This window comes from Ovis canadensis, chromosome 5 (assembly GCF_042477335.2).
Source record: "Ovis canadensis isolate MfBH-ARS-UI-01 breed Bighorn chromosome 5, ARS-UI_OviCan_v2, whole genome shotgun sequence".
Taxonomy (NCBI): Eukaryota; Metazoa; Chordata; class Mammalia; order Artiodactyla; family Bovidae; genus Ovis; species Ovis canadensis.
Window position 1 is genome coordinate 44,142,931 of NC_091249.1, and position 20,681 is coordinate 44,163,611.

Genomic DNA, 20,681 nt, shown 5'->3' on the forward strand with positions numbered 1-20,681 from the left:
TGAAGCTAAAGCACCCAATCTTTGGCCACCTGATGTGAAGAGCTGACTCATTGGAAAAGACCCTAATGCTGGGAAAGATTGAAGGCAGGAAGAGAAGGGGTAAACAGAGGATAAGATGGTCAGATGTCATCACTGACTCAATGGACAACAGTTTGAACAAACTCTGGGAGATAGTGTCGGACAGGGAAGCCTGGTGTGCCACAGTCCATAGGGTCACAAAGATATAGGGTTGGACATGACTTGGTGACTAAACAAATCCCGTGTGTGCATGCTCAGTCGCGTCCAACTCTTTGTGACCCCATGGATGTAGCCCACCAGGCTCCTCTGTCCATGAGATTTCCCAGGCAAGAATACTGGAGTGGGTCGCCATTGCCTTCTCTAGGGGATCTTCCTGACCCAGGGACTGAACCCGCATCTCCTGCATCTTCTGCATTGCAGGAGGATTCTCTACCATTGAGCCACCTGGGAAGTCATATATATCTCAGTCTGTTTTAAACATATAATTCTTTCCACCATTCAGACTCTATTAAAGAAAATTATTACAAATTATCCTATTTTAAATGCATTTGATTTTTGCTCTTATTCCTTGTCTTTGTCCTATGTTCCAAGAGGTATTTAAGAAATTGATGTGTCAAATTCTTCCATGCTAAAACACTGCTTGTGGTTGGTATTTAGGAAAATTCAGTAATTCGCTCTGACCATATTAGAAGTACACCAGGAATGACTCTATTGTAATGTTAATATGTACAGTCAGACAAAAGATGAAAATCCACATTGGTGAAGGGACGATGAGACCACAGAATTGAATGATCCTCTTCTACTGTGGGGAGTGGTCATGGGTGGGAAAGGACGTGGGTGAATGAGGGTGGCTACAGGTGACCAAGGGGCTGAGCAGAAGTCATTTTTCAATTCAATAGTTACATACCTGGATTCTATAGCTAGACTGCACGTTATAGCCTGACTTCACCATTTTCCAGGTAATTAATCTTAGTTACTCAATCTCTGCATATTACAAGTTTCTGTAAAATAGGTACTAATGGTATCTACATCAGAATGTGGCTGTGAAGATTATGAGGTAACAATGAAAAATATTAGGAATGGTGTCTGATGCATAGCATGTGTTCAAAAATTGTTATCATTATTATTTAATTAAAAAGTATAAAAATGAGCACTTAGAAATGAAGCTAAAATAATGGTAACTATTGAGGCAAAAATTACAAACTATAAAAGATTTAGAAAGCAAGTTATCTTACAGTAGGGCAGATGACCAACTACAGGCCTTATTTGACTTCAATGATTGTGTACTTTTAATTGTGAGCCAATAATCAATCACTAACAAAATATAAAGACTGACTTCAAGAATGGAGTTTGATACCATAACTAATTGTGACCTACTATTTAAGTTAACCTGACATTTCATAATATGCTAACTGTTATCACAGGGTATGGTAAACTCTGTGAGAACATAGGATACATCTGTGTCATTCACCTCAAGTCTAGAACCATGCCTGGGGCACTGTAAATGTTTAATACAGGCCTGTTGAGTCGACTGGTATAACATGTACTTGTTCATAAATGGTAAACAGTTTGCATAAATAACCTGCATAATCAACTTAATAAGTGTCATGACTTGGGCAAGATAAAAACTATTTCCAGAGTAAGAGAAGGGCAAAAAAGTTAATCAACCAATTGTTCGTTCTGCTAGGAAATCACTCCATATCTATAAGATTGCTCTCTACCTTCTCAGGTAGAGATGTCAGTCAGGTCCAAGTTTGGAGTCTGGGGACTTGGGTTCTAGGCCTGCACTCAAACACTAGTTATGGGACATAAATTTGAAATTAAATTTTGCCTGGATTAGATTATTTTAAATTCCTTTCCTGGCAGGTATTAAGAAAATGGGAAGACATACATAATATTAGAACAAGTGTGAGGTTTTGAGTAATGGTGAGCTGGAGAAGGGACCAATGAGAGGTAATTGAGACCTGGATACAAGACACTACAAAAAGAACACTGCCAAAAGTTGGGGCATTCTGAAGAGCTGATGAAACAGATCCTACTGAGAAGCACTTTAGAGAAGTTTGAACAGAAATAAGAGCAGGGTGATGGCTCGAAAGGGCAGGGACAGCAAAGAGATGGAGGCAATCTGAGGCCCCTAAACGTCTTAGTAACCTCCTAGGAAGCATCAAGGAAAGATAACAGGGTTTTAGAGCCCGTGCTAGAGAGGAGGGACAAGCAGGGTTCTTTGAACCTTAAGTATCTTTCTAGATTTTTTTCACACCTAAAACTGGAACAAAAGCTGTACTCTTTACCCACCCCAACTCAGTGCCTGGGTCCATGTGATAAGCCCTTCATGCCCTTTCTCAAGGTCTCTCACTACCTTGAAGCACTTCTCGGTCAGAATGTAATGAAATCTGGGAAGTGTCAGTGGAATGAGCTGAGCAAAAGGTGATGTACACATAAAGGGGGCAGGGGGGCTGGTATTTTAGTGTAAGTGATACCCAGTCTGTGGGACGGAAATGTGAAAACTCACCGAGAGTGAGGTTTATTTGGCATAAGAATTTATTTTTCTACCAGTGGTTTAAGCACTTTGCTAGCTTGCTCAGTCACTTCAGTCGTGTCCTACTCTTTGAGACCAACTCTCATAGCTCGCCAGGCTCCTCTGTCCATGGGACTCTTCAGACAATACTACTGGAGTCAGTTGCCATGCCCTCCTCCAGGGGATCTTCCTGACCCAAACCCACATCTCCTGTGGCTCCTGCACTGCAGATGGATTCTTTATCCCTGAGCCCCTGGGGAAGCCCCTTAAGCACTTTAGGAAAATGAATCCACATAAGTCTGTGCTATTACCCTGGGCTGCAAGGGCTTGGGTCAAAAGGGATAATAAAGTGAAAGGATACTTACTGATTTTGATCTCATCTGATTTGCACAAAACATACACTACGTGATTGCCAAAAATGTCAACTTTCACCAAAGCTGCAGTCATGGTGATACAGAAGAGCAAGAAAAATTCCTGTGCTGAGGAATAAAGCATTGTACTTAGTTCTATTCATATGCGTGTGCACACATGCCTGTGTGTGTCCATTTACATGTATGTATACATGTTTGTATGTACATGTAGGTATTTGTGAAAATATATGCATATACATATATATGCACTTGTATCTGCATATGAATAGAAGTGTGAGTTTATATATGGACATAAATATACACTTCATATCTTCTCCATAAAATATAGGACAATAGGTAGAGATGGAGTATTATGACTTAACAGATGGAAAAACTGAGGAACAATTAAATTAGGAGGGTTGCTTAAGTTCTCCTAGCTTCTTTTATTTTATTAATATTTATTTACACTGTATATCAACTCCTTTACTTTTGATAAGCACTCTGCAATCGCTTTAGTGACAGCTAGGGATAGCAATGGGTGAGATGACTGGTCCAGAGATGATTTTATCCAACCAAATTGCTCAAAAGAGAAAAAGTAACGCAAACAGTTCTGTATTGAAATCCTGACCCTCCCACTTATCTATCTGTAACCTTGTGAAAGTCAGACTATCTCTCTAAGCCTCATTATTTTCATCTGCCAAACAGGGGATTAAAAACAGGGCCCGCCTTGCAGAGCTGATATGAGGATTAACCAGGACCAATGATTTAAAGAGTTCATTGCAGTGCATGGCGCAGCCAACATTTGATGGCTCACGAGTGGAGCACTGCAGTGGATCCGTAGTTTGGCCTCTGCTTTGCTCAGTCCTGTGTATAATCTTATTTTAGAGGACAGCAAATTGGCCTCTCTTCATAAAATATACATCACGGCTACTAAGAACTCCATGGTAAAATAATATTCCAGAGCATTTTCCCTTTTTAAGATAGAGAGAGCTGGCTTCCATTGGAATAAAGAAGGGGCTCTGTAAACCATTTGCAACGACAGGAAAGTCCAGCTTTGAACCCGTGTTTATGTGTGTCGTCATCTTGCCCTCACAGACCCTCCGCCACTGCACAACGTTCTGCCCTTTCAGATGGCAGAGTTACAAGAATGTATAGTTTAAACTCTGCATTTTGCAAAAGATGAGCATTATTTTTGAGTCTGGGAAACTTCACAATTATTTGATTGCCTTCTGTGTTTTGTCTCATTAGGTAAAGGCAAAAAAGCTCTGCTTTTCTGTACCAATACACAGCTTGTGTTTTAATTAAAACAAGAACTAGGCTCATGACTGGGGGGGGGTAATCATGAAACAGAAACCCTATAATACGTAAAAGGGCTATGGTTGGAGAGTAAGAAGATGAGTTTTAAACTTGGGCATCTCTTTTGTAAACATCTTTTTCAAATGTATTATGCATTCCCCTTCCCCCTTCCTGCCACTAAACCAGGAAAGAAGCATAAAGGCTGTCAGAAAATGTTGTTTACAGAATTTTAACAATGCAGGCAGGTTTATGGGAGACAACATTTCTTGTTGGGCTTCCTGGTGCAATGATAAAGAATTTGCCTGTCAATGCAAGAGACACAAGAGATGTGGGTTTGATCCCTGGGTCGTGAAGATCCTCTGGAAGAGGAAATGGCAACCCACTCCATTATTCTTGCTTGGAAAATTCCATGGACAGAGGGGTCTGGTGGGCTACAGCTCATGGGGTCGCAAAGAGTTGGACATGACTGAGAGAGTATGCATGTACACATATTTTTTGTTATACCAGTGAATTAGCAAGTTGAATACATCTGAATTATATCCACTTAGCCCTTAAAGCAGATATAAATTTATTGCTAGGTTACCTAAATAGACTGAGAACAATCATTTCAATATTTTAGAGGCTATGTCCACTTCTTTTCCCATGAAGACATTAGATAGTCTAATATATTCTGACATGTTTAAGGTCTTAAACCTGGATGAGATGGAACAACTATAAAATAATCTACCATGTTACAGAGGATGCCAGTTAGAGTAGAGTTTCTTTAGTTTTAAGTGGATTGAAATAGACCAGGATTGTTCATCCTCGATACTGCCAGCATCTCAGGCTAGATAATTCTTTCCAGTAGGGTATTTTCCTAGACATTGCAGGATGTTTAAATCCATCCCTGGTCTCTACCCACCAAATGCCAGTTATACCTCCCCAGTTATGACAATCAAACACATCTCCAGGTATTGTTAAATGTCCCCTGGGGGAAGGGTAAAGTTGCCCCAAGTACTGGGGCTAAAAGCAGATATTCCAAAGACAGTGCTCCTAATTCAGTGGGTGACACTGGGCAAGTTAAACAACATCTCACACCTCAGTTTCCTCATCTATAAAAGGAAAATAATAATTTTCCCTTCTTCAGAGAATTATTGTGAGTATTAAACAAGATAATGCCTATCCCCTGGGAAGTGCTCAATGTTAACCATTATCATTAGTTTATCAAGTCTATGCAATTTCATTTTTCCCCTTCTGGTTTCAGTTTAAATGCAGGTTAAAGATCCAAACAATAGGAATATATCTAAAGGGGGTGAGTTTGAGTGCAGTTACACAATCACAGATGGAGATCTTTACTTATGTTTCAGAGTGGTCAGGCTATAGAAGCTCAACTATTGCATAATTCTGCATCCTAATTCGTGAAACAGCTTCAGTTATTGCTTAACATATTTTATTATCTTTCAAGTGGAGATTCCTAATTCATCAAAATTATGGGCTGCTGCCAGATGACTCTTCTATAAACACAACTGCTCTATTGTATTTTTTTTTAAAGTCTTGACATGATGCCTGGTCTTTTCCCTGGAGTTCTTTCTTCACCATTGGTCATATAAATATTATTGTAGCATTCATTGAAATAATAACAAAAGCTACCATTTTTAAGAGCAACTTACCGTGTGCCAAGATAAGTGCTTTCCGTATATTACTATTTCACTGAATCCTCGAAACAATCTTAAAAATGAGGTGGGTATCTCAGCAAGGCAAAGTTACTGTGCTACAGCCAGCAAAGATCAGGACGAGGCTGCAGCCCACACTGCAGCCCACAATGCGCCACCCTGAACTGATAATCATAACACGTGTCCCTTTCTGAAACACTTTCTGCCTTACCCCCACCACCCACATCATCATTCACTTTCCTTGCCTTTCCCCATTCAACTCAAAATACCTGGAGCGGAGTGGTTTTAAAAGAACCAGGCTGTGATCCACCTTAATTATGGGGCTTCCCAGGTGGCTCAGTGGTAAAGACTTCACAGATGTGGGTTCCATCCCTGAGTCAGGAAGATCCCCTGGAGGAGGAAATAGCAGCCCATTCCAGTATTCTTGCCCGGGAAATCCCATGGACAGAGGAGCCTGGTAGGCCATAGTTGATGGGGTTGCAAAGAGTTGGGCACGACTAAGTGACTGAGCATGCATGCATAGTGATTTAAAAAGGGAGAGGGATACCACTCACTTCACATCCATCCTAATGAGGACTAATAATCGTCTGAAAGCTCAAAGAGGGAAAGGCTGAATTCACATCTACGAAAAGGTAGGCAGATTCACCCATGGCTGAATAAAATGGGTGGTTCATCAAACACACCCCAGGAATCCAATTCTTACATAAAGTATGCGTATTTCACTTAAGGGAAGGAGTAAAGCAGAAGAATAACACTGCTGCCAGAGGCATGTGAAAGCCTGTTCTGAGACAGTCACTGCTGGTGACCAAAACCAAGGCATCAGCGGAGAGTAAGGTCAGAAAGCAGGTCCGTGTTGGCCCTGGGAAGAAAAGGCACATAACTTATTCAGAAAAGCCACCTTCTCGTCACACACTCTGAGAGTCAGCCCAGCTGGGCGAGGGTGTGAGAGGCTAACATTGCTGTCCAGACTCTGGCAGAATAGACCGTGTGGCCCAAGGTGAGTCACAAGAAGCTCTGAGCAAGCAGGCAGACCATCCACTCACGCAGCCAGGAGTCAGACTGGAAGCAGCAGGAAGTTCGTGAGTGCAGAGGACACTAAGAAGGTCATCAGTCCGCAGTACTACAGGATGAATCAGGGCCTCAGAGGTCAGCGTGTCCTGTCCTTAGCAATACGTGACTCTTTCCCAACAAGTGTTCAACCCATGTTTTGAAAGCTCCAGTGACTGAAAGATCTTATTGTTCAAAGACTAATAACTTGACCATCCTTCAGTCTGTGTCCTTGTGAATGTTAGTGCATGCAGGCTGTGGCACAGCCAGGCATATAAAAGGGACGAATTATGTACATTATGGACATCTACACCAATCGGGTTAATTACATTTACCCAATGAATAACTGTGACAAGAAAGAAACAGATTAGGAAGGGGAAGCCCAGTGAGGTTACATGCTTTCTCACCCAAGCTCACACAAAATGAAGTGGGATTCATTCACTTCCTGGTCAGGAAGGCCCCCAAACCACACTTTGTCTGCCACAGCAGGACTTCTGTTGTCAATTTCTAAATGTGGTAGGAAGAGCTTAGAATATAGACTACAACAGAGAAAGGAGCCCATATAGGTTAAGGCAGAATTTCCTGAAAGCACTGTTTGCAAGAAGCAATACTTACAGAGATGTCATCACTGAAGTCAATTTCATCCAAATCAAGGTATTCAGGGGCTTCCATTATTCTTCTTTGCACATTTTGAGTAACGTCAGCTACTTATAAAGTCCTGGACAAGAACGAAGCACAAGAGAAAAACAAAAAGGTTAGCTGCTTTATAACCAGAAACCATTTTATTTAGACAAACAAAATGAGAAAGGTAACCAGTACAAGGGCTGCCTTTGAGCACACTTTCCCGCTGGCTTCCAATGTCCCCAGTCTGGCTCTCTGTAAGCACAGCTCCTCCAGGCTCCCAAGGAGGGTCCCCAGTGGGTAGCCATGGGTCCTTCACTGTATTTCATTTGTGCCTGTTTGCTTTTGTCAGAATAGTAACTCAGGTCAGACTCTTCCCCTGTGATTAAGGCGGATCCAGCCCACATCTAACACTACACCATGGGGGAATGTATGGGCTTTGAGGATGGGGAGCAAAGCTCGAAATCTGAGGACAACCCTATTCAAATGTTTATGTGGGCGTATCCTCGGATCCTGGGCCTGGAGTAATGAGTTCAGCCTCTCCACGGTAATAACACAAGGACAAGGCAGATACTAACTAACCAACAATAATGAATATTTCAGAATTTGTAGGGCAACCTCCAGTTCACCCCTCAAAAAAAAAGGATCTAAACACAGATTTAAACCAAAGAGTTACTGCATCGCCCCTGCCTCTAACAGCTCTGCCTGCCAGAGCCAGATGGACCTGACACAGACGCCAGAGCGACCTCGGGCAGGACTTGCCTCTGGGCAGCCCGCAGCAGCTCTTTAAACCTGTCAAGGAAGACACATCACCTCCCAGTGCACTTCCCCATCACTTCTCACCGCCACCATCGGCGGTGGCAGTGGCACCTGCAGACGTCAGGAATAGGAACAAAGATCTCCTGCCGGTGCCTTGCTGGGCAGTTCTCTTCTGCAGAGCGAACTCTGAGATGCTGGAAAAGATTCCATTTTCAACTTGTTTTGCTTGTTACAAACACTGTCTTATGCACTCAGACTTGAGAATCTTAAATAATTTATTTTCTCCTCTTTCAGATCTCTAATGAAGGGGTAACTTGCCAAACAGTAAGGAATACATTATTGGAAAGTGAAAATAAATCTAGGCTGATGAGAATGAACTTATCAGTATAAGATCAAGATTGTAAAAATACCTAGTTTTTAAAGGAAAATGCTGACTCTGAAGGCACTGATTTCTCATTTTGAGTTTTTTTTTTAATCTACAAAAATAGCATAGTTGCAGCAAAAGAGAGAAAATCACTCTTCGTTCCATACCTCAAATCCATCACTTGACTCAATTTTCCTTTTCTTCCCTTTGCACATGAACACACCATTTTTATATATATTTAATTTACAGTGGACACAGAGTTGATCTAAGAAAGGATTAGGATGCATTACCATGTACAAATGTGATTATCCATTTAGAATATATATTAAAAGTTCTTCTGAAATCACAGAAGGTGTAAGATAAAAAGAAAATCAATGTATATTTGATGCCTAAATTCAATTTTATTATTTATAGAAATCTAAAAATTGGTTTGTAAGCAAATTGCTTGGTACAAAAATGTATCACTTTTCCTTTAAGCCTCAAAAAGGTTTTCAGAGAAAAACATGCACACTCATACTTGCAAATTACTCAAAATAACTTTCTCTTCCATTCTGGTGGATTCTGAGACAATCCAGACTTGGGATTCCAGCTTGTCAACTAACAGATCTTTCAATTCAACTTCTTTTCACTAAATCTGTACTCCACAGTGAACTGTTGATGTATAGACTCTACTCCCAAGGCTTTGGTGAACACAAAGATGATTCTGGGTGTTAGGATGGGGTACAGACAGACACAGGATCACCAGAAGCATGGAAACATGAGATGAAGTAGAAAAGCGTGAGTCAAAGCTGGGGAACAAGTGGATCTTTCAATATATGAATATAACAAACTAAATACAAAATGCACACGATCACATCTTAACTAAAGTTAACAGCCACTGAGTCTTCGTTTGAGGTGTTATTGACGTTATGAAGAACAATTTGCATTTGAGCACAGACATTCTAATGGAACATATCTAGTGGATAAAATAAATCATGACAATGAGAAAATCTTTATATTTGGTCTTGGAGGTTGACAGTGAGATTGTTTATTCTAACCGACTGGAACATAAGTGTTACAACAGTTCCAGCCCATTACACGAAGGCCATATTTATCTCAGTAGGTTGAATGGTCCCACCTCAGATTAAGTGGTCCAAGGCATACAGTATTCTTCTTTGCTTCCCAATGGACCCGCACATGCAGCCATCTCCTTTAACACACCTAATGCCATCTACAACACAATTGCTTCTGTCTAGTCAGTGCTTCTTCCTTTCAAGGGGCCACTCTGGAATTATTACATCCTCATTTATAAGGTAGAGAAATCCCTGTGGTTCACCAAGTCCAGGTCACATTCCCAGCATCAAGTCCATCTTTCAGCTGAGGATGAGCCGACAGTTGTCTCAGTGGTCATTACATCGTCTCTTCCTTCCCCATCTGCCTTTCCATGGAGCACACAGGACCCTCAAGCACTCCCTTCTGAGGAATTAGGGATGTGATGGGAACAGAGTCAGGTTTAGAGCAGCCGCTGCAACTAATCCAACAGAATAAGGAAGCTGAGCTGGGCTGGGGATGTGCTTTCCTCTTGTGCTCTTTGGGCACCATTTCACTTCCCCCACCCCCCACCCCCGCACCAGCCACAGCAGAAGCCAGCGAGCCCCCCTTTTCTGACAGCCCCACGGGCTCTGATGGGATGAACAGCCACAGAGGGCACGCCCGAGGCCCAGGAGCCAGGTCTGGCCCACAGATGTGATGTGTTTGGCCCCAGCAGTGTTTCTAAAAAATAGACTCTGTTGCCAGCTTGTAGACCTTTGGTGATTTCACATGAAACTCTGGATTTCTGGCTTCACTTAAAAAATATCTGAAGCTCTGGCAGCACAGGTCTGTGTTCCCCACAATAAATTATCGGCTGGAGCTGAGCTGCCGCTGCCCTGTCTAGGGGACATGTGCTCCTCAGCTCCCCCCTCAACCCCCATCAGCTCTGCTCGTCCACACATCCTGCCTGGCCTTGGGGGCATTTCAACCTTTGATCCTTCAGAGGATTCTAGGATTAAACCTTAAGTGCCATCCTCCCTGCTTTTCTTATTGGTGCCTCCTGTCAAACGATATTTCCTTCATTTGTATTCTAAGGTTGAAACTGTATTCTACAATTGTTTTGAATTCTCATACCACAAGAGCAGTAAAACACAATTTCTCACAAATAAACTACTAGCATGTTACAATATGTGCTTTTCCACAGCCTCCATGTCATCTCTTAGTATTAAAGAAAGGAAAGCTTCACCAGCACAATAAAATGTTAGGAGGGGGGGATTACATTTCTTTCATTTTACAACTGGAGGAAGAAGACATCTTTGCCTTGTGGTCACTGGCATTGTGCAGTTACACGGTGCCACTTCACTATTGTGACTGGAGGGAAGGGCAGAAGTTATGCCAAGGACAAGTCCAGAAAAGAGACCCGGACCATCCTCTGCGTGGCCAGCCTGCCAGCTTGGACCCAAGAGGGCCAAGCGGCTCCAGCAGACGAGAGTGGGTCGACAGACACCTCAGTGGAAAATATTTTTCAGCCTCCCCAGAAAGGGCAGTCCAGCTGAAAAGCCTTTACATGAGATTTTTATTGCTATACATCATAGTTGGCCCTGGACCCCTCTGGGATCTCAGAGACCAGTCATTTATAAATTTGCACGGCACCCTTACCCCATCAGCCCTGAGCCTACAAGCTGCAATCCCAGGTTCCTTCTCTCCTCTTTTGCCCACTTGCTTCCCCTCAAGCACACTTCTTACAAGACCTGTCTACCCTCAGATACTGTGGACTGGTTGAAATCCTTCCATTTCCAGGTCAGTTGGGCTTCTCTCTTCACTGACGTGGGCAAGTTTTAATCTGTTATGCACTGAGGCACGCATGTCGCGTGTTTCAGCTTTCTTTTGATGGCATGGTGGAAAAGTGAAGGTGGAGAGTGGGCAGGAGTGGGAAAGCAGAGAAAGGGAAAGGAAACATTTTCCAACAGCTTAAGTCTACTGCTCTGGGTGGGAAAAATTACAGCGAGGGAAGGAAAACCAATATTAGGATGTGGGGACACACGACTGGGTGGCTGGGACCCACATGCCATGTAGAAGCTATTGGTGACATGGTGCACCCTTTCTCTTGATGTGTCCAAGGCACCAGAGAAGCTTTACCCAAACTCCAAACTGATGCCAGTTAGAAGGGAAGAGAATAAAGAAGGACAGTAATGAGCATCAACTGTGCACATCTATAGGATTTTCCCTCCTTGCACAGAGTTTTGATAAACTGCCAAGAACAGAAGTCCCTCCAGTGCCTATTAAAATGTACAGCAGGGGCTCTGGCCCTAATAGGTCTATCAACGCCATGTCACCTTCTCATGGGGGACCTCAGTGATGGCCTGACTGCTTCCTTCAAGGGAAGATTCAATTTAGGAAAGAGCTCCAAGTAACTAAGAGTCCAGCTGAATAATAAAAAGTAGGCATCAATTTAAAAAATAGCCTGCCCTCTCCAGTATTAGGACTTTCGAGTGACATTTTCCTTTTTTTTTTTATAGTGAGTTGAAAACTGACTCTGAAAATAGTTCCAAATGAAGACTTACAAAATGTGTTGGGTAATGAATGGCTTAGAGTGGCCGACAAAATTTCTTTGAGGAACTACCCTCATTTAATGTATACATTCTGGTGTGCTTGGCTCATAAAAGGCTCGCTGATTTGCGACTATAGTCACAGATCACATAAACTGCTCTACTGAAATTCTTCTTAAAATGAATTGCCTCACTCCATTTTACAAGGAGTCAGCATGGACTCATTCTGAAGGCTCATGTTACAGATTTCTCCTCTTCTGCCAAAGTCACTATTGCTACATTTTACCAGTGTACTAGGAGGCCTGGTAATTAAAAGTTAACTTGGGCTTGTCAAAATAAATGAGCAGGGTACATTTGGTGATGAGGTAACCTTGGTTGATTTGCATTACAGCTTCTTTCTTTAGTCTTTAATTCACCAATAACTTGGGAAAACACCGCACTTGCCTACACCCTGACGCACACAGCCAAATTCGTACTGGGATACATTTTCAGTTTAAAAGCCTAGGCGTAGATATTGAACTTTCTTTCCTTCATATAATAAACGTTCAAAAAAAAAAAATCACAAACTGCATACTGGAAAGCTGGGGTGGAAAAAAGCAGAGTATATGAAATGTCGCCCCCAGTTGGCTCAGTAGATTGGCTGGCAGGGAGGCAACTCATTCCAAATGTTGGATTCAGTTTCTCTCACTCTTTGATTCAACAGTGGCCAGAGGCATGGCAGTCACTGAATGCTAGTATTGAAGCAGAAAGATGATAGAGGCAAGAGATTTCTACTGGAAAGAGGTAACTGAAGGAGAGCCAAGAAGTACACATCAGGAGAAAGGGGAGGGAAGCACAAGCTGTGTAGATCTCATCCTTGTCTTCATTTTCGGCATGTTCCTGAGAGCACATGTTAGGTTAGACCAACACTACTCTCTGGGCCAGTATGGGGGGAGACAGTGGGAAAAAAAGGCAATTACCATACACTGTGGTCCTTGCTGGGACACATAAATACACAGCACTGGACATTTGCAGCAACACAGAACTAGAGAGTGTCCTACTGAGTGAAGTAAGTCAGACAGAGAAGGAGACATATCACATGACACCCCTTATATCTGGAGTCTAAATAGAAATGATACAAATGAACAGACTGAAACGAAACAGAAAGAGACTCACAGACTTAGAAAGCAAACTCATGGTTACCGGGACGGTACGGGGAAGGGGTCGATAAGGACTTTGTGAAGGTCGTGTACACACTGCTATATTTAAAATGGATAACCAACAAGGGCCTGCTGCAGAGCACAGGGAACTCTGCTCAATGTTATGTGCCAGCCTGGATGGGAAGGGGGATTTGGGGGAGAATGGACACATGTATACGTACGGCTGAGTCCCTTCATTGTTCACCTGAAACTACCACAATATTGTTAATTGGCTAAACCCCAATACAAAATGTTTTTGGTGTTAAAAAAAAAAAAAAAAGTACACAGGAGCCTGAGTCACCTGAGACCTTGTAGATGAGGGAAGTGTGTGCGGTAGAGGTGAGGTCTAAGCTGACAGCTGAAGAATGAAAGGGCACAAATGGTGAGTGAGTCGATATGGGGCAGGAGGAAACATTCTGGGTAGAGCTGCTGTACAGGGGGGAGGCCGGGGTGAGAAGAATCCTGAAGCAGGATTTCCAGAAAGATGGCTAACACAGATTTAACACCTGCTGCTGTTTTTGCTTCAAAAAAATGGGTCTTGAAGGGTGATAGCTGGGGTGGGTTGATAAGCACAGTCGGCAGGAGACTATTTCCAAAGTCAGAGCAAAAACAGAGCGCGTGCTGGAGTAACAGATTCTCTGGTATGTCTGGAGAAAGTACAAGCGAGTATTTGCTATCAAACAGGAGGCTTTAATGTAATGTATTGAGCCCGCTCCAGCTCCAGGGAAAGGGAGCTGCAGTTCCAGTTTGAACAACCACAAGGATTTATGAAGCCAAACTTTATACCAGTGGTAGGTCTGGGTGCTCTTACAAATACTCTCTCACTCACAGTTCACCAAAGTCATAGGAGACAAATATCTTACAATCTCCTTCATGCAACAAAGGAAACCATGGCTCAGAGAGGTGCTGTGGCTGCCTCACACGCAGCCAGGGCTTCTGGTGGTAAGTTTGCTTTTTCTCTCTTATTTCAGCTTACCCGAACTGCAGGGGTAAAGGATGGGGTTACCTGCAAGGCTGTACAGAAAAACTAACAAACTTTTTGGTCAACCCAATAACACTCCACTTATATCAGACATTTTACTTTTTCAAAACACCTTCAATAGCTTTTTTTTTAATCTTCAATATATTTTATCTGACTTTATTACAAGTCCATGAGGGATGGAGAGGGTGTGTATCACAATTTGCAATCACATCCTTCCAATTTTAAAGATGGTAAAGCTCAGGAATGTTTTGGCCAAGGTGATGTACTCCTACATAGACAGGGACCAAGAAAGCTCAGACAAACCACTTCCCGGGATCAAGCCCATAGCTCTTCTGATCTGCATCTTCAGTTCAGTTCAGTTCAGTTCAGTTGCCCAGTCGTATCTGACTCTTTGCGACCCCATGGACTGCAGCACACCAGGCCTCCCTGTCCATCACCAACTGCCAGAGTTTACTCAAACTCATGTCCATTGAGTTGGTGATGCCATCCAACCATCTCATCCTCTGTCGTCCTCTTCTACTCCAGCCTTCAGTCTTTCCCAGCATCAGGGTCTTTTCAAATGAGTCAGTTCTTTGCATCAGAAGGCCAAAGTACTGGAGTTTCAGCTTCAACATGAGTCCTTCCAGTGAATATTCAGGACTGATTTCCTTTAGGATGGACTGGTTGGATCTCCTTGCAGTCCAACCAAGGGACTCTCAAGAGTGTTCAACACCACACTTCAAAAGCATCAATTCTTCAGTGCCCAGCTTTCTTTATAGTCCAACTCTCACATCCATACATGACTAATGGAAAAACCATAACCTTGACTAGATGGACCTTTGTTGGCAATTAATGTCTCCGCTTTTTAATATGCTCTCTAGGTTGGTCATAACTTTCCTTCCAAGTAGTAAGCATCCTTTAGTTTCATGGCTGCAGTCACCATCTGCAGTGATTTGCATCTTAGACTGTCCTAAAACATGACTGTGTCTCTGAACCATGTGGGCCAGAATTCCACAGGCATCCTCAGTTCTGAGCTGTACTGCTTTGGGTATGCAAGAACTGTAACTCCAAATAAATTGCTCTTTCCTCTTTCCAGTAGAGTCTAAAGAGAATGGTAGGCATGATCATCTTTAAAGCAAAGTATACAGACCTTTGTGTACCTAACATACCATAGGCCCTGAACTGGCCTATAAAGCATTATATTCCATAGCCAGCTGGTTTAATACCTCAAGCTCATCTTCAAAGAAAATTTGATTATGACCATCTTTCCTTATGTCTTATTGGAAAGACAAGCAAATCACCACTGTATAGGCTGTGTTTCTCTGTAGTTTTTAAAAAAGAAAATGAAGTATATTTGATTTAAAATATGGTCTTATTGTAGTTTTGAGCTCTAGCCTATAGTTTAAAATTCTTGCAAATGATTTTGGGGTATTTCATTATTTTTAAAATCTGATGCTGAGAATGAACTAACTTATAGCAAAATTTAGAGCCTGAAAGGACCTTCATTTTTAAGCCCTAATGCAATGGTACTTTTAAATTTGTATTTGTGTGTGTGTGCGTGCCGGGGGGTGGGGGGTGGGGGCAGAGAGATTTAAAGTGAGTTTAATATTTAAAATTCTTTTTGGAAAAGGAAGGGAAGAACCCATGCTCACAGTATCTACACAAAAGAAGACAAAAAGAATGTAGAAAAAATATAAACATATGTAAATACAAGAGAATATATATTGTGTTCAATGCTGGCTGCCACTACTTAAGAACCCACAGGCAAACTGGAATATACAGAGTGAGGAAGTCAAGACAGCCAGTGGCTGGCAAGCTCTACCTTACATGGCATGCCTAAAGAAATGTCTAACGGGGAGAAGACAAAAGCACTCCTCTCTCTCTAAGAACCCAGAAAGCCATCAGGTAAGAGGAGGATTTGCCTTCAAGGGTAAGGAACTTCTTGAAGGAAGTTTCAGGGATTCCAGTCTCAGTAAATACTTCTTACTAATGGTGTTTGGAAAGGGCATAAATGGAATGGGCTCCTTAATAAGATCACAACCACCCTAGCAAGAAACTGTTTATTCAGAGGTTTGGAGGGATTTTCTGAGGGAGAAAGATGAGAATCTTGCATTGAAAGAAGGGACAGATGACCTTCTAGGTCAGAGATTCTGTGAGGCCCAAACCAAGACTTCAGGATGGTCCTGACCAACTCTGAGCCCTCTCCAAGGTGCCACCATGACAACCTTTGTTTAACTTCTTTTCTACCCTATTTCATCTATCATCCTAATCCTACCAGGAGTGTAGATGAAATGTGAAGGGTAAGGGAGAAGACAGCGAGAGTCAGAGAGTTAAAGTGAACATAATTTTGAAAAGTGAACTGCAATGTGGTTCATTCAGTGAGAATATGATTTACTCTCTGTTGTAGATGAAAACATCAATTCCACAAGGACAAAACTATGACCTAATGAGGCCCAAACCAAAAGAAAATGTCTGAGGAGGAAAAGGAAACATTTCCAGCACTGGGAAGCTCAGCCTGGGTGTCCGCCAGCCATGCCTTGCACTGACTTCTGGAAAGAAACTACGGAACTAGAGCCATTACTCAGTTATGTACCAGAAACTCTCCAAATCCAAGTTCCAGATTTTTGGCACACCTGAAGTGGTCATGCTTTCCTCTTGATTCTGCAAAGATTGCTTGATTTTTACAGTGGATTTGTTTGGCAATTATTATTGACAATGTACGCAACACGGATGACAATCCTGATTCCCGTTTTAGAGAGCCATAGACATAACAGCAATGTGTACAGGAGCACTAAAGACTGCATCAGGTGTCCATCATCTTGGCTTCATTCTCATACTTCTAATTGCTTGTGAGGATTAAACTTCTGAGTAACTCTAGGCCAGTGGTTCTCAAAGTTCAGCCTGCATGAGAATCAACCAGAAGGCTTATTAAAAACAAGTTGCTGGGTCCAATTGCCCAAATTGTAGCTCTGGACTGGGACCTGAGAATTTACATGTCTAACAAGTTCCCAGATGATACCGATTCTGTTGGTCCCAGAACCACATTTGAGAGCTACTACCTAAGATCAATGGCTGGTTTCAGCCCTGGCTACATCTGCACTTAATTAAAAGATGGTGACCTCTTCCCTACATCCCCCATCTCCACAGATGTTAACTTCATTATATAGGATCCATGCCTAGTGCCCTTCTGATTAAACTTCCTCAGTGGACTCAACTAAGCATTTCCCATGAAGACCACCCAGAAACCTCAGAAGGTCTTAAGTCTCTGTGTGTGTGTATTTTAATTCTCAGTCCTATACAAGGGACAAGACATCGGCCTACCAAACCCTACAAAATTTGGGCCTTGGTTACTTTAAAAATTCCTTTCTCCATAGCACTTCACGGCAACAAAGATGTTCTACGTTTCTCCTGTTAATGAGATCCAGATTTAAAATTTCAGAAGGAGCCTTTTCAGAGCAAGAACTCCCACTTAAGGGCATCCAGTCACTAGAACCATAATGCAATTAATCCTAAGTCTACTCATAAAGAAGGAAAATTAAATGCAAGAATCAAGTAAAAAGTAACTTAAAATTCAATGTTTATACAACATATATGCATCATAAGATATATAAAATTATTATTTATTGAATCTGAAGCAGTCCAAATGGCCACTGGATAAATGTAAAAAATAAAATCTTGGTCATGTATTTTAAATTATAATGTGCTTATTTTTATTAAATCCAAGTTCAGAAAAATAGGTTATTATGGAGACTTGTCAATTCTTCCAATCAAAATGTACCAACTTAATAACCAAATGAGGGAATAAAGTCTCTTAAAATAAATATCTCTTTTTTTCTGAAGAGGAATAAAGCTGCATGTTAAGGTGATTAAGAAAGAAGAGTGGGTTAAATGTCTGTAGTAACCAAATATTTGCACATCTGTACATATAGAAAGAATATGATTTAGCAAGCACTGATTGTTTCATCCAATGGTTTTCTCTAGCCAAATTTGCTAAAGATAACTAGGGGACGGCAAATGAACAGAATCTGCTTCTAGATATGTCATAGCATGTCAAGAAAAAACACAAGATGAAAACAGATTACTGTTAAGTACCTTTAAAGGAATTCAGCTAGGCAGTGTAATCCTCAGTTTTTACAATATGCTGCTTTTTAACATAGTATCTTAAACAGAGTAAATACTTAACACATTGTTGAGTTCACTTCCAGACTATGATCATTGTTGGGTCCTACACTAAAAACTGTGGTATTGTCTGAAATCACAAATGTTGAGATGACTATTTTTCTTCAACTTATAATAACTCCAGGTTCAAATATCTTCTTCTTGCACTGTTTCCCTCAGAAGTCTTTTTTTGAGGAGAAGTCCTTCTTTCAGAAACTATCTGTTGATGAGTGTTGTGGAAGTTTGGCCTGACTCCCCAAAGTTAAAACAGAGGTTTTTTTTGCCATTAAGCATATGGAGAGAGAATAACATCTGCAGGCTGTGGTGTGGGTTTTTTCTCTTTGGCATCACAGAAGGACACCAACTTCATTCTGTAGTTCACCAGCATAAGCAGGAAAGGACTGAGTGCAGAGAAGCCTGAAGAGAGGGCTGTGAGAACAGCTGGAAAAAAGACACAGGCTGCCAAGCCTTTCAAGAAATAGACTAAGATAAAATGAGAAATCCAAAGTGGAGTGATCAGCCACATTAATAAAATACTAAACTTGGCCCCTCTTAGGATTTCAATTTCTGAATCATCATCTCCAATCCAGATGTCACCATATGCCATCTTCTTTCTCTCTGAAAGCAGAAAAGACATCCAGAAACAGACAAAGACTAAGGTGGCTAAAGGAAGAACATCAATCAGAACCAAAAACACTTTCCCATAGAAAAACTCTACTTGCTTGTTTCCAAAGTCAGTTAGGCAATCCATGTGAATCCTGTTTGTTGACAAAGGGTCTGTATCATTTTCTGCATTCAGGTATTCTGATTTTCTAGTATAGAGTAAAACTGGGAGGTATACTGCCATGCCTGTCACCCAAAGTGCAGAAACCACCTTTAAGGAATGCTTCTGATGGTCCGGGTTTGGAGGCTCACTCAAGGGGTGGACAGTCTGGTACAGCTTCTGGTGGTAGAGCAATGCAAAGTGTAACATGAACCAGATGGCCAGGGATGTCGTCAGGGCTCCCGTGAAGCGCAGAACTTTGCAGCCAGCTGAATCCAACGTGCAACCAGAAGAATAAACAATTTTCATGACATTCACCACCAGGTTCTTAATGAGGTGGACAAATATAAGACTGAAAATCAGAAGAAAGGATGTCTCTAGACGCCCAGTCATACACTTCCTTGTAGAATAAAATAAACACAGGTTTCCAACAAAGCTTACAAGGATTAGAAGGATGCAAGTGATGATTTCAAGCACATCCACAGAGGACTTCATGGTAAATGGCGAGTCAGTGAGCTCAGATGGCTTCTTCAGTTTGAGTCATAAGGCACTTGGAAAACTTTTAAGAAGTCTTTAGTAAGAAGACCTGGGTTTTTCTAAGCCACTACATTGACACACTCCTCAACTGGTGTCACTCTAATAGTTCAGAGGTGGTTTGTAACAGAATTATGTTTGTTCCAGTGCTGGGCCACTGGAAACAAAACAGCTTCTCAAGAGGATTCTGTTTTCTCATCTCTAGGGATTTAACTATAATGAGAAAGTTCTAGGTACCATCACTTAATTAAAAGTTCTCAGAAATGTATTTATAGCACTGTAATGCAATTTCCTAGACACAGTGTGATACAATTTTCAACAACCTTGAGGGAGTGAAGAAAATGAACTGTGTGGACAACAAAGGAAAGGTGGCCAGAGGTTGGAATGACCCTCTCCACTCAAAAAATATTAAAGAAGTGGGGGTGTTTGAGTAACAATGAAGGTTTCCAAATAACAAAATTATGTATTACTGATGACATTAATAACATGATAGAAATTTATGAAGTATAGCAGTTTTCTAATGTCTCTACCATTTTTGCAGAACAGGAATACTATTACCTGTTCTAATGATCTCTTGGGGGTTGTTAGGATTACGAAAGAGATGATAGAAAATACCTGTGAGGTCATAGGGAAGGGAATAAAGAAGACAGGGAGAGGGGGAGAAGGGAAGGGAAGGGAGGAAGAGAGACATCTTTACAAACATGGGCACTATGTCCAAGACCAAATCTTTAAACTACTGGTTAAACAATCTGATAGTCAGAAGTCATTAGGGAGACCCACCACTCAACCCTCCACCTCTGTACCCCAATTGAGCACAAGCAGCTAGGAAAAGATCTCTGCCCTCAGCATGACTACAGAGTACAGAGCAAGGACAGAAAAACGGCACTGAAACATGCTGCTCA

The 20,681-nt window shown here is 41.7% G+C and overlaps 2 protein-coding genes across 12 annotated transcripts in view; both read right to left on the bottom strand.

Annotated features, from left to right (window-relative positions):
- Positions 1-20,681, bottom strand: part of SNCAIP (synuclein alpha interacting protein) — a 163,234-nt gene that overhangs the window by 74,212 nt on the left and 68,341 nt on the right. For all 11 annotated transcript variants that reach the window (XM_069591687.1, XM_069591683.1, XM_069591690.1 and 8 more), the window contains one exon: positions 7,497-7,599. In XM_069591687.1, coding sequence (XP_069447788.1) covers positions 7,497-7,553 — 57 coding nt within the window. In that variant the 5' untranslated portion in view covers positions 7,554-7,599. The remainder of the gene's footprint in view (positions 1-7,496; positions 7,600-20,681) is intronic.
- On the bottom strand, positions 18,769-19,740 carry LOC138441747 (uncharacterized). The gene has a single exon (XM_069592828.1). It carries the CDS (start codon positions 19,738-19,740, stop codon positions 18,769-18,771), a length of 972 nt encoding a protein of 323 aa, XP_069448929.1.

What these genes read in the sequence shown, in the direction of transcription:
- LOC138441747 (XM_069592828.1), bottom strand. Translation starts at nt 19,740, where the DNA reads ATGAAGTCCTCTGTGGATGTGCTTGAAATCATCACTTGCATCCTTCTA.